Source organism: Lepidochelys kempii, chromosome 5, assembly GCF_965140265.1.
Source record: "Lepidochelys kempii isolate rLepKem1 chromosome 5, rLepKem1.hap2, whole genome shotgun sequence".
Taxonomy (NCBI): Eukaryota; Metazoa; Chordata; order Testudines; family Cheloniidae; genus Lepidochelys; species Lepidochelys kempii.
Window position 1 is genome coordinate 84,680,287 of NC_133260.1, and position 15,055 is coordinate 84,695,341.

General features: G+C 38.1%; 1 protein-coding gene across 4 annotated transcripts in view; it reads left to right on the forward strand.

Moving 5' to 3' along the window:
• Positions 1-15,055, forward strand: part of AUH (AU RNA binding methylglutaconyl-CoA hydratase) — a 187,379-nt gene that overhangs the window by 167,807 nt on the left and 4,517 nt on the right. For all 4 annotated transcript variants that reach the window (XM_073344895.1, XM_073344894.1, XM_073344897.1 and 1 more), the window contains 2 exons: positions 5,705-5,892; positions 13,931-13,981. In XM_073344895.1, the coding sequence (XP_073200996.1) occupies positions 5,705-5,892; positions 13,931-13,981 (239 nt within the window). The remainder of the gene's footprint in view (positions 1-5,704; positions 5,893-13,930; positions 13,982-15,055) is intronic.

A 15,055-nucleotide genomic window follows, 5' to 3' on the forward strand; every position in this document is an offset into this window, starting at 1 on the left:
AGCCTTGAACTTTGAGAAACTTCTGGTTTTAGATATCTTTTGCCAGAATGATTAATCTATTTCCAGTAAGCTAGTTACTTCATCATTCTGGATATGCTTTTGGGAACTGTTCATGTAATTCCGTTAGTCCAAACCAGTTGTGTACTATATTTTTATATTTTTTAATTGATAAATTACTGACACTAAATATATCTCTCTAGAAAATCAAGATTTTGTTAAATAATGCCATTGTTTAATAATTTTCATACCACTAGTTAAATGTCTTTTCCAGTGTTGATTTTCACATCAGCTGGAGTGTCATCTAAACCTGATGTTTACAGTTGCATTAAGTGGCAGTATCTCTGGTAAGAATGCATTTATAGTGCAGCTGCAGATCAATTATTTTGTATCAGCACAGTCAGTAAATACCAGAATACTAGTCCATGAAATAATGTGGCAATAAATTTGAAAAAATGCAACAATACTCTTCCATCAAGTAGCGTTCTACTTTTAGATGAAATGACTAGTTTAAGTAGGGCCTTTGAAAATTGGGTGTTACTTCCTTTAGTTCTGATTGAGGTTGGCAGGAACTATATGTTTTGTATGTATTATCAAAAAAGAACATCTTTCTACAGTATACTCTTGCTGTTTCCCCTGCAAATTTATGTAACTTATGTACATCTTTGATCGAATTTGACACTTTTTTGAATATATGCCGTGTTTACTGCTGAGTATGTGAATGATGCACTGAACTGTTGGCTAATGTTCTGTGAGTGTTAACCAGAGAACATTTCGTTTGCTTAACAGCCTTGCAGTGTGTATTGTTGTATTGCTCTTTAATCCTTATTGTGCAAGATACTGGCAAGAGAACATTTTTCATCCATAAGCATTGTTTCATGCTTAAACATATCCATTGTTTGGTCAAAGTTATGAAATATTGTTGCTCAATTAAATTTTGTTTTCAACATTTCCTGGTAGAGGCAGTAACAGAGAAGATAAAACAATAAAGGAAGAAAAGATAGATAAGTAGGAAAATATATTAAGCACGAGTGACCAAGGAAGGAACAGAAGAAGTGCAGTCAGTAGATATAAGAATCCTGACCTTCGGATTTGGACAAAGAGTTTGTTTTTTATCAAAAGCTGAATCTGATGTATTTCAAGATTGTATTTCTGCTACAGGCTGTGGTAAAAAGCTTGACTTCTGAGGAACCTGTTCTTCTCTAAAAGACATCAGCTCTGTACTGATGCACACTTAGATTGTTCACAAGGATAGACGTTGATTAAAGTGTGACAGTTTCTTCAGATGAAAAATGAAAAGATACATACAGTAGGAATGCAAAAATGTTATTTAACTTACAAGATGATGGTAGAACAGCAGTGTATTAAGCAATCCTTTTGAAAGAGCATCTTCACATTTTTTGGCACAGAGATGAGGTTTAGAGAGAGACATGCTAACTCATCTTGAGCCTGATCCTGCGTATATTCAATGTCTGTAACTCCCACTGAAAATGAGATAATAGAATATCAGGCTTGGAAGGGACCTCAGGAGGTCATTTAGTCCAACCCCCTGCTCAAAGCAGGACCAATCCCCAACCAAATCATCCCAGCCAGGGCTTTGTCAAGCCTGACCTTAAAAACCTCTAAGGAAGGAGATTCTACCACCTCCCTAGGTAACCCATTCCAGTGGTTCACCACCTTCCTAGTGAAAAAGTTTTTCCTAACATCCAACCTAAACCTCCCCCACTGCAACTTGAGACCACTACTCCTCGTTCTGTCATCTGGTACCACTGAGAACAGCCTGGGTCCATCCTCTTTGGAACCCCCTTTCAGGTAGTTGAAAGCAGCTATCAAATGCCCCCTCATTCTTCTCTTCTGCAGACTGAACATTCCCAGTTCCAACAGCCTCTCCTCATAAGTCATGTGCTCTGGATGGCTTAGTCTTGAGGTTTGTATTATTTTGGAATATACATACATAAGAAAGTAAGAACAGCCATACTGGGTCAGATCAGTGGTCCATCAATGGTCCAGTATCCTGTCTTCTGACAGTGGCCAATGCCAGGTGCTTCAGAGGGAATGAGCAGAACAAGCATTCATCAAGTGATCCATCCCCTGTTGCCCATTCCCAGCTTCTGGCAAACAGAGACTAGGAACACTTCAGAGCCGGGTTTTGCATCCCTGCCAATCCTGGCTAATAGCCATTGGTGGACCTATCCTCCATGAACTTATCTAGTTCTTTTTTTAGCCTTGTTATAGTCTTGTCCTTCACAATATGGTCTGGCAAAGAGTTCCACAGATTGACTGTGCATTGTGTGCAGAACTATTTCCTTATGTTTGTTTTAAACCTGCTGCTTATTTATTTCGTTGAGTGACCCATGATTCTTGTGTAATCTGAAGGCGTGAATAACACTTTATTTACTTTCTCCACACCAGTCATGATTTTATAGACCATTATCATATCCTCCCTCAGTCATCTCTTTTACAAGCTGAAAATTCCCAGTTTTATTAATCTCTCCTCATATGGAAGCTGTCTCATACCACTAATAATATTTGTTGCCCTTTTCTGCACCTTTTCCAATTCCAATATATCTTGTTTGAGATGGAGTGACCACATCAGCATGCAATATCAAGATGTGGGCGTACCATGGATTTATATAGAGGCAATATGATATTTTCTGTTCTATCCCTTTCCTAATGAGTCCCAACATTGTGTTTGCTTTTTTACTGCCGCTGCACATTGAGTTTTCATGAGAATGTTTTCAGAGAACTATCCACAATGACTCCATTGAGTTTTCATGAGGATGTTTTCAGAGAACTATCCACAATGACTCCAAGATCTCTTTTTTGAGTGGTAACATAATTTAGACCCAATCATTTTATATGTTTAGTTGGGATTATGTTTTCCATTGTGCATTACTTTCAATTTATCTACATTGAATTTCATCTGCCCTTTTGTTGTTCAGTCACCCAGTTTTGTGAGATCCCTTTGTAACTCTCTGGAATCTGCTTTGGACTTAACTATCTTGAGTAGTTTTGTATTATCTGCCAATTTTGCCACCTCACTGTTTATCCCTTTTTCCAGATCATTTATGAATATGTTAAATAGGACTGGTCCAAGTACAGACCCCTGAGGGAAACCACTATTTTCCTCTTTCCATTCTGAAAACTGACCATTTATTAGTACTCTTTGTTTCCTATCTTTTAAACAGTTACTGATCAAGGCAAGGACTTCCCTCTTATCCCATGACAGCTTACTTTGCTTAAGAGCCTTTGGTGATGGACTTTGTCAAAGGCTTTCTGAAAACCTAAGTACACTATATGCACTGGATCACCCTTGTCCACATACTTGTTGACCCCCTCAAAGGATTGTGGAAGTACCTTTTGTTAATAAACCTTACCTCAGGAGAGGGACTTTATTTTGATTCTTCTCTCCTGCTGTTATAAAATAATTTTAGCAAAAAAATTCAGCTGCACCTTTGGTAACTCTAGTAGGATATCTAGTGTACTCCAGCAGCTGCTAGCATTTTTACCACTGTTTCAGTTAAACCTGCTGTGATATTATATTCTTTTTGTATAAAAACTCCCCCTGACTTAAATTGGAATTACAAACATAGAATGGCTGCTCTGATCAGGTTTAACTGATGTAGTGGTAAAAGCTCAGAAAGCTGCTGGACCTTTATCTAGACTAGGGTTAACACTAGGGTCATTTGATTAAAATTCTCTTGTGTTAGCAAGTCCATTGTTTTGAAAAGGTGGGATGTCAACCACTTTCGCTGCTATTGTAGACATTTTATTTTAACTTTCATTAATGTAAAAATGTTTATTGCAGCTATAGCCACCCTTTGCCAAAGCCCATATCTCAATTTTTGTTACAAGCCACTATTTTTTAATCTGCCAACCACATCTTAGTATTGGGTAATGTTGCACTGAAAACCAGGTATGTTTTTAGGAAAATGAACACAGTAGTGCTAAAGCTGGTTGCACATAATAAAAATAAATGAAAGTTGAATCATAAAAGCTTTTGATTTATTTCCAATTAGCTTATTTTCTCCCAGAGACATATTTAAATACTTTTGAAAACAGCAGTAAAAGAAACAGATTGGCTTTAATTAAATATTGATTTAGTCTGCCATTTTTAAAATTGAAATTACATCCATTTTATATTGGTTGAACACCTGTTAATTCAGTTGGTGCAGACTTGCCTCCCTGGATTTCCCCCATAAGTACCCCATCACACATACTTTTTCTCTCTTGCCCTGTGCTCTCATGTGTTTGTGGAAATAATCCTGGATGGGAAGAATCTCTATTTAAAATTTGCCTAAATGTCTTAGATACTTGATTCAGACCTACCATGTCAAAGCAAGAGTCCCAATCCCAGATAGTTTTAGAGCCCATTCTACTAGAGCAAAGGTAACTTCTACAGTTAGCCTTCAAAGACATATCTATTTGTAAGATGTTGAAGGCTTCCATGTGGAGTTCTGTTCAGAGCTGTACTCAGTGTTACTCTCTCATTCATATTGCATGATTGTTTGGGGAAATTGGTTATTCTCTGAACAATTAAGCACTCTTCAGCCACTCTCTGGAAATTGTTTCTGCTTGTTAATCACCCGAAAGTGGGAATTCACAGAAGTAATTCCTGAAGTAGAAAGGAAAGCTAACTACCACTAACTAAAGCTCTCTGAGAATATTATTTCTACAGATCCATGCTTGTCACACTATGTCCTTGTTGCTTTGTAGTCCTGTGCTAGATTTCAAACAGCAGGATGGAAGTGGAAAAGTGTGGGCCATGGATAAGGTTGCCACCTCCAAGACGCAGACAAAATGGCCACTGGCTACAGCCCTACCAACAAAAACTGGCCACTGGCCACACCATCACCAACAACCAAAAGGGTCCTAGTGTTGACTAGAGCTAGTTATTACAAAAATGTTTTAGAGACTCATTTAAAAACCAGACCAAACCAGTAACACAATATGTGTATTTATATGTTATTTTATCACTTTTCTTACCTTATCCTAACATGGTACTGCGGTCCAGGCTACCAGGGTTGTCAATTGTAGAGCACGCTAATGTGTGCCAAGTGAGAAAATAAAAAAGGTATATTAATCTTTTCACCAGCAAGGCAGTACAAAACCGACCAGGTGGCAACACTAGACATAGTCTTTTTATAGATGTTGCCTACTGTGCTTGAGTCTGTGGGTAGAATCGATGTCTGGCCACAGTGGACGCAGTATGGAGTCTTGTGGCATGTTACCTAGAGATAGATCTGCAAAAGTGGTTGTACTGTGGTTATGGATGCCATATAAATACACAGATTAAATAGGAAAAATGCTTGTAGAAAACCAGTTACTAGTAAGTAGCTGTCCTTTTAAGTTATGGTTTATTATGAATAAATGAGCTTCTGATTAATGGAAACTGTATTTATATTAACTGTTATCAGTAAATAAGAAACCTCTTTCTAAGATTTTATACGGTTAAAGTTTCAAAAGTGCCTAAGCGACTTAGGAGCCTAGACCCCATTTTCAAAAGTGATTCAGGCACATAGCAAAATCTTACTATGTTCACATATATCATAGTTTAGTACAAATTGTGTGTGTGTACACAAAATAAACTGTAATGTATTTAAACATGGCAATGTTTAAATCAGGCAATTTAAAGCATAGCATCTAGTGTTTCGACTAAACTTCCATAAAACTTATGCTTGCATTTTCTGTTTTCTACAAACTACAGGCGGGACACAGAGGTTACCTCGTATGATTGGTGTATCTCTAGCAAAAGAACTCATCTTCTCTGCACGTATTGTAGATGGCAAAGAAGCAAAATCAATAGGATTGGTCAGTCATGTGGTGGAACAGAATGAATCAGGGGATGCTGCCTACAGAAGAGCTTTAGCCCTAGCACAAGAATTTTTACCTCAGGTACAACATAATGGAGATGTATTTTGATTTTGTTTTGGAGTGGGTTAGTTCACAGTAGTATAGTACAATGGTTAAATAGTAAATATGAAAAGGAACCAGGTAAACCAAGAAGAAAATTACCATTCTCTCGATTTAATGTCTGCACTGTTAAGTTTTGTGTTCCTATTTACTTTCAAATTAACATTGCAGATTTTTTTTTACCAAATTAAAAAATTCTGGAGACTACAATATTACTATTGAAATAACATTGAACACTTTGGGAAACAGTTGAGGATAGGAGAAAGACAAAAGGTTCAAGTGAAAAGAGAGGCCTGTCCTCTTCCTTACTATTCTAGCCATATTAAGTTTTCTCTTAATCCTTTGGCTCAGGGAGTCTAGATTTCTCAATATATTTGCCATAGTAAAATGTACAGATTTTCTGCTTGTACAAAATCCATTAAGTGAACACTGTGACTGTTGAAATCCTCATTCTTTTTCATATTTACATTTGTTACTAACATCCCCTTGGAAACTTAACAGTAAAATTTATTTCCAAAATTAATGTCTTTTTCCATTTATGCAACATATTGTTTTTACTGGAAGTCTCATTTATTTGCTTTCTGGACTACATACACCAGCACAGTGATGTCATCATTCTCATGCACCGCTTAAGGTTACGTGCCCTCTTTTCCTTTCACTTGATGTAACAGTGGCAGAGAGACCTGAAATATGACTACTTTCAGACAGCCATACTCCAAATATTCAGCATTAGAGAACTTCATATAAGTTAATTATGGGTTGCCTTACTTTGAAATGTCACTATTGGCTTCTCCTTGACTAGAGAACCTGCTATCTGATTTTTCATGGCAATCAGTCAGGGAGCATGGTGGGGGAACTTTTCTGAACAGTGGAGGATTAATCCATGGGGCCTGTGCCCAGGGGCCCTAGCCAATTTGGGGCCCGCACAGGAGCACCGGAACCAATGTAAAAGTGGGGGGCCACTGCCGCTGGAACTGTGGCTCCACCCCTGCTCCTATTCTTCCCTCTTGGGATCCACCCCCTCCTCCACCTCTTCCCCCGAGGCCCCACCTACTGCCAAGCTGGAAACTGGAGCTGGGCCATGGTAAGAACTGCCCAAGGAGCCAAGGACACTGTGGGGAGCCCCAGACCCTCCACCTTGTCCTAGGCAAGTCTTATCAGCTCTCCCACCTCGAAGTGCAGCCTCTGCCACCACCATTCAGCACATGCCCGAGGCTACTATGCCCATATTAAAAAGTGAGTGGGCATGGTCTCCCTGGATCCCTCTGGTTCCGGCACCCCTGGGCCTCCAAGGTGTGGGGGGCCCAAATGTTCTTTGTGCCCAGGGCCTCGATAACTCTTAATCCATCTCTGTTTATGTAGCTGACCACTCTGTCTCTCAATCACAATAAAGTGCACACATATCAGTGTTTCTGCTTGCAGTGCATCCGATAGTTGTTCTCTTCTGAACCATCAACCAATACACCAACATGTCATCCTCCCTCACTGTGGGGTGCAAACGTGAGGGAACTAGACTGATTTCCATCCCCAAAACACCAGAACTCTAGGAAGAAATCAGTGTGACCTTCTGGAAAAAGCTGCAAGAACCTTGGTGATGATTGATTGTGACATGCCCCCTTTCTGCCCTAGACATCAGTCTTCACCAATCTCCTCTCCCTCCTCCCCACCCCAGTATCCATGAGAAAACTGATCATGGCCTAATCTGTATCTTTCTTCTTCGTCCCATCAATCCACAAAAGATGCCACTTCTTCTCTTTGATCTCAGATGTCTGAGATTCTAGATGTTTTAATTTTTTAAAATGGAAATATATATAATCATACACATATGTATTTTAAGTGCACAACACTTACTCCATTGGATCTCCCAGATGTATCTTGTTTTTCTTTATCTATCTGTAGACTATAAATTCTTTGGGTTAGGAACTGTTTTGATATTTATTTGATATAACAAATTTATAATCTTTTGATGTGCTTCACAGCCCTTGAGAAATGAACAGTCCTTGAGCACTGCAGGTTGATACTGAGCTCACAACAGAAATGGAATATCTTCAGGGGAACATTTCAGGAGACTCTCCACATGGGCAGTAGAGAAGATTTTTGGGGGAATCACCAGTGTGTCCAGAATATGATTGAGTTTTTGGGGAGCTATTGATAAATCCTCTTCCCTGTTGAAGGCTCTGCGGGAAGACTAATCCCATCCAGATCCTGGTCTATATTGAGCTTCATTTAAAATAAAATTCTCATTTACTTCACCACTTTATTTGGCTTGCCACAGTAACTGCAGAAATCCCTCTTTTTGGGTGGAAAATACTGCAAATTATACAGTAAATTTAACTACCGTTGAAAATAAGTATTGTTTTTTGTTTTTAAAACCCTATTATCAAACATATGAAAAAATGCATTTTAAAAGAAAGAGGACCTGGATTATTATTTGTATCCACAGACTCACACTGGAGACAGTGCAGAGGTTAACTGCTCTAATAGGAGCTCTGATGGCGTGTCTCGTATACAATTCTAAATAACCATTGAAGAGAATGCACTAGCCTCTCCCCTCTGCATCCTACCAGCTCTTTTGGCCAATACATGTGTTTGTAGAAGCTAGTGCCTGTGGTGGCCCTAGCTATGCAAAGTACTTGTACCCCCTCTGGACCAGCTGTAGGCACCAGCAAAGCAAGCATGTGCTTGGGGCGGCACATTTCCAGGGGCAGCATTCTGGCCATCCTTCTTTTTTCGGAAAAATCCACAAATGTACAAAAAGAAAATAATACATGAAGATCAAAAAAATCTCCAGTAGTGTGATAGGAGTGTGACGTGAAAAGTATCACGTCGTGATACGGTCACTCATAATGTGAACGTGCGTAAATGTGTAAACGTTAACGGTTATTGATTAATTAAATCAGGAATCACGATTACTTGTGTGCACTGTGCCTCCCTATCGGCGCCATTTGCTCCAATTTCCATGTTGCGTCGGTGCCAGTGATTATAGGGCTAAAATGCCAGGACAAAAACGAAAACTGCTTTCCAGTGCTGCCTACCGGGAACAAAGAGAGAAATGGCAAAAAGAATTAGAAAAACTATCTCGTATGTCAAATAAGTATTTTTAAAAAGTCAACCATCAAGAGAAAGCTGTAAGCAATGCATTGAAAGTGATTATTCATCAACTGATGAAGACCAATCGAACCAAAGATTATCTTTTTCAACTGATAAAGATGAACAACAATCCTACCAAAGATTATCTTAGCTAACTGATAAAGACGAACAATCACAATCCATCCAAAGATTTACTTCTTCAGCTGAAGAGTCCAGAAACGAAGAACTGTTATCCAAATCTAAAACTGAAGAACAATTATTGGAAGGTGGAGAGACTGACATAGGATGGAATCCAAGTACTGGACCGACAATAATTACTGATACAATGCTAATGATTATTGTGAAAAAAGGTCCTCCAAAACTAGATCCTACATTTGATTATCCATTTAATGAGTCAAATCATCAATTTATGCCATCCAGTATGAAGAGAAAAATGTGGAACAAATTAATAGATTGTGGTTAGTGTATTCACAGACCAAAGATGTAGTTTTTTGTTTTTGCTGCAAACTGTTCTGTAACTCAGACATTCTTATGGCAACTGCAGGTTTTAATGACTGGCAAAATTTGCATCAGCATTTGAAAGAATATGAAACATCAAAAAATCATTTACACTCGTTGACAAATTGTATTGAGCTGTCAAACCGATTACGTTCCGGTACAACAATGGATGCGGTACAGCAAGGTCTACTAAATTCAGAAATTCTATGTTGGGAAGCTGTGTTGGAACGTTTACTGGCAATCATTAATTTCCTAGCCGAACAGTGCCTTGCATTCCATGGATCCTCGGATATTTTATATGAGAATAACAATGGAAATTTCTTGAAATAGGTTGAGTTATTGGAAAAATTTGACAGTGTTATGGCTGAGCATGTTTGAAGAGTGAAAGATGGAGAGATTCACACCCATTATTTGGGTAAAAATACACAAAATGAGATGTCGCCATGTCCAGTTTCCATTTTAGGGCTCTGAATGGCCGACGGGCATGCTTGGGTGTTACTCCATTCTGATTCTAGCCTGTTTTTTAAAAAGTTCATAACTGTTCATGTGTTCCTTAGGCATTTCAGCCGCCACGTCTGCTAAGGGTCCACTGAGCTGCGGCCTCAGCTCTACCATGTACTGGTCTACAGACATGCTGTACCCAAGGCAGGCCCTTTCAAAATTTTCTATGAAGGCCTCTGTAACATCGCCTACCTTGTAGGTGGGGAGCTTTCTGGAATGGGAAGCGGGGTACCTGGAGAAAGATTGCTAGGGTTGTCTGGTATATTTTGCTTAGCCCTTGCCATCTCTAACTCCAGTTCATGCTTCCTCTCTCTTTCCCTCTTCTCCTGAGCATGCTTCTGGGCCTCCCTCTGGGCCTCCATAGCTCTCTCATGGGCAGCTTTTTCTGCCTCCATCCGTCTATCATGTTCTTTTTGTCTCTTATCAGCTTCAAATCTGGCTAATTCTAATTTCTTTTGGAAGTCACTGTCAGTCATCCTAGCCTTTCTGTGTTTAATGTAGCCTAACCCGAGAGCTAGAATGAAAAAAAAAAAAAAAAACACTTGTGAATTCCCCTGTGGGAGGTTAACTACCCTGCCCTCAGGTAGAGAAAAAAGAACTCCAGGTGCTCCCAGCTTTAAAAAAAAATCCTTAAAAAAAAACAAAACCTCCCTGCTTTCCAAGCAGCCAAAAGGGGGGGGGGGGAAATGTCCTTTTAAAAATCCTACTATGGTTTTGGTTCAGAATGATCCCAGCGCACTGCCACCATGTCAGGGTTTCCCTCCCCACTCTGAACTCTAGGGTACAGATGTGGGGACCCACATGAAAGACCCCCTAAGCTTATTTCTACCAGCTTAGGTTAAAACTTCCCCAAGGCACAAATTCTTTGCTCTTGGAGGGTATGCTGCCACCACCAAGTGATTTAACAAAGAATCAGGGAAATGACCACTTGGAGTTCCGATTCCCCCAAAATATTCCCCCAAGCCCTTGAGAATAATATCCTAACCAATTGGTTACAAAGTGATCAAAGACCCAAACCCCTGGGTCTTAGGACAATAGAGAAATCAGTCAGGTTCTTAAAAGAAGGATTTTATTTAAAAAAAAAAAAAAAGGTAAAAATCACCTCTGTAAAATCAGGATGGAAAATAACTTTACAGGATAACAAAAGATTCAAAAACACAGCAGAACTTCCTCTAGGCTTAGTTTCAAAGTTACAAAACACAGGAATAAACCTCCCTCCAGCAGAGGAAAAATTCACAAGCAAAACAAAAGATAATCTAACATGCCTTGCCTGGCTTTTACTTACAATTTTTGTAATATGAGAGACTTTTAGGATGGTTTATAGGAGAAGGAGTTTTCTGACCTGATGCTTCTGTGCTTCCCAGGAGAACACACAAAACAAAATCTTCCCCCCTCTTCCCCCCCCACAATATTTGAAAGTATCTTCTTTCTCCATTCGTCCTTTTGGTCAGATGCCAACCAGGTTATTTGAGCTTCTTAACCCCTCACAGGCAAGGAGGAATTCTAGGCTACCCTTAGCTGTATGGTTATGACATGAGATAATACAATTAATTTCTAATGGAGTACATAATGAAATTTTATCAAATTTGAAACATGCCAAATATTATTCAGTTATAGTTGATTGTACTCAAGATCTGAGCAAAACCAAGCAAACAGCAATAGTTTTACGATTTGTGAAAACTGATGAAAATGCAGAAGTGAAAATTTGTGAACACTTTCTAGAATTTATACAAGTGAACAAAACTACTGGGAAAGCCCTCACAGATGTCCCAGGGTACAATAACGGCTCAAACATGCAAGGACAACATGCAGGAAAACAGCAAAGAATATTGAATTTAAATAATAAAGCTTTTTTCATTCCTTGCCATGCGCATTCATTCAATCTGGTTGTCAGTGATGCCACCAAATCATCTAAAAATGCTGTTTCATATTTTACCACAGTGCAAGCAATTTACAACTTTTTTAGTGCTTTCACACACCGTTGGGCAGTCTTGAAGAAGCATCTTGAACAAAAACTCACACTTAAACCTCTAAGTCAAACTAGATGGGAAAGTAGGATGCTATTAGTCCATTCCGATATTCATCAGGAGAGATTTACAATGCACTATTGGAAATAAGCCAGGACTTGTTATATGATCCTTCATTTCGACATGAAGCTGAAACGTTGGCTCAGAAAATGATGCAGTTTCCATTTTCATGTTGCAGTTATTTGGCATAATATTCGAAATCAAATTAATTTGCCTTCAAAACATAACCATAGACATATGCGAGGCAAAGATGATTTTGAATAAAATGCTGGAATATTTTTAAAAGTACCATTCAGATGAAGGATTTGAAGAAACTGTCAAAGAAGCAACAACAATAATAGAAGATCTTGATTTTGAACCGACGTTTGCACCTCAACCATTCATTCGTCCTCGAAAAAAAACAAGACAGTTTTGTTATGAGGCTCATGATGATCCTATTCTCGATCCAAAAGAAAGGTTTAAAGTTGAATGTTTCTATTGTATTTTTGATGTAGCTATAACTTCTATTGAAGAATGATTTTATCGGTTGCATGGTCATTGTGAAACTTTTGAATTTTTATACGATATTGTAAATATTAAAAATCAGTTTCCCAAAGAAGACCTCATGAAGCACTGCCAAGACCTACATTTAGCGCTCAGTACTGATAACGCTGCTGACATTGATGGAGTAGAATGTATGATGAATTAATACCTTTATCTGAGCTAATAAGTCCTAAAACTTCTCCTCTAAAAGTATTAGAATTTATAGCAAGAAATGATTTTTTCACTATAAACACTGCTGTAGCATTATGCATTCTTTTAACATTACCAGTATCAGTGGCTTCTGGTGAGCACAGTTTCTCAAAACTGAAATTACTAAAAAAATTATTTGAGGTCCACCATGTCTCAAAATCGTTTGTCAAGACTCGCATTAATTTCATTGAAAGTACCATTGCAAAAAATTTAGATTTCACTGAATTATTAAAAGACTACGCATGTATAAAAACCAGAAAAATTCAGTTCATATAAATTCTTTTAATTTATGAGTAACCGGAAGACACTAATATTTTCCATTACAGTGTATAGTTGAACCCAAATTGTTTGTAGTTGTGATTTTGTTAAAATTAAATGACTACACGAGTAGGAAATTGTTTTATTTCACTAACTACAAATTCTGTTTTCATTTTTTTTAAATTTTAAATAGTCAAAACAAAACAAAAACATTGCAAAGTGCAAACGTGTAAAAGCCAAAAAAAGGGGGGGAAGGGGGACGGCCAAAACTTTTTTTGCATGGGGCGGCAAAAAACCTAGAGCCGGCCCTGCACCCCCTGAATGAAAGGATTCCTATCATTCCTGGCCCTTCTGTGGGAGACTGAGCTTCTTGCATTGTCTCCCTTGCTCCCTTGCACGGTCTGAGAGAGGTCAACCATAATCTGACTGCTGGCATGGTTTTACAGCTCATGCATTTTAGTTTTGAGGCTAGCTTTGATTTATTTTCTTTTTGTTGAGGTGCTTCCATGTCTTTTTATTATATGCTCATGAGGACATAATATAGTAGATCATATAGAGTCCTATAGTACAGTCATTATTTGGTTACTTTGAACCTAATTTCTAAAGGTGTTGAGCACCCACAACTCAAGTTTAAGTCCATTGGAGCTGCTGGTGTTCAGCACCTCTAAAATTTAGACTTTTTATGTTGTTTTGGTACCATATCGTTTTTGAAAATTATATGCTGCTTTTAGATTTTTTAGTTCTAGAAACATATATTTGGAAGAAAGTGTGTATCATGGTCATATTACTTATTCAAAAGTGTAGACAAAGCCTACAGAGTGCTAATATGATAGCATTCATATGTAGACACTTTACGTCATAATTTTGCTGTATCTGCTGACATGTAAATCTATCTAATTTATTTTTAATTTTAGGGACCTCTAGCAATAAGAGTTGCAAAATTGGCAATCAATCAAGGGATGGAGGTAAGGATATATATTTGTTGGTAACAGTGAGTGGAAGCCTAGATGGCAGGGAACAGTTCCTAAAATAGAGAGTTAAAAATTAATTAATGTTTTTTCTAGACTTGTTTTAAATTACAAACCATATAGTCTTTCAAAACCTAGTTGGTTGAATCCAGTCTATAGTAAAGCAATGGTTCTTATTTTTGTGACTTCATATTGATTTCATCTTGCTCCTGAAGATATGGTTGATGCTGACTGGGCACTACAGTACCAAAACTTGGTAATTCCACCTCTGCTATAACTGATACAATGTGCTAATTATTAATGTTAGAAAGTAAACATACAACTTGTTGAATACTAGTTCATGTCAAAGGGTGAGGAAGAAAGCTTTCCTAAATTCATGTGCAGGATGCTGTAAAAACTATCGTTGTTTTAAAACTAAATGATATGAAAATCCATCCCATCATCAACAGGATAAATGTTTTCCAGTAAAACTGAAGGCCAAAAAGGACATTACTGCTTATAATAATTTAGTATAGAATAGAATAGTATTAACAAAATATCAGGAATCTGATTTAAATGCAAAAAGACATGCCAAGTAACCACTCCTGAGTGGTCTCTATTGATCTAGCTCTAGAGTTCATTAAGATCTGAGCAGACTCACACTTTTGTGCTTAAGTTTAAGTCTCTGAGTCTCCTGCTGAACTCAATGGGACGACTCAGATACTTAAAGTTAAGCACAGGCATGAATCTTTGCAGCATCACAAGTTAGAGTACAGTCTGACCCAGAGAAGAGTGTGATCACAGCTCATTTGCAATGTAAAACCTCAATATAACAGGATAAGTTAAGGATGTATTCTGTTTTAGGTTTTTTGTTTGTTTGTTTTAAAGGTTGACATACAACTAGTCAAACAAATGAGTTCAGTAGGGTTACATTATTGATGAATTTGAAAAGTACACAAAGGGTGTAAATTAAGCTCACACATACAAATTAGTGTTTTAAGGGTATAAATCCAAGGTTGAATTCAGTGGTACACAAGGGAGAAACTTTTGAAAGAAAAATTCTAAGTCCCAGACACAGTAGGTAGGTGAGTC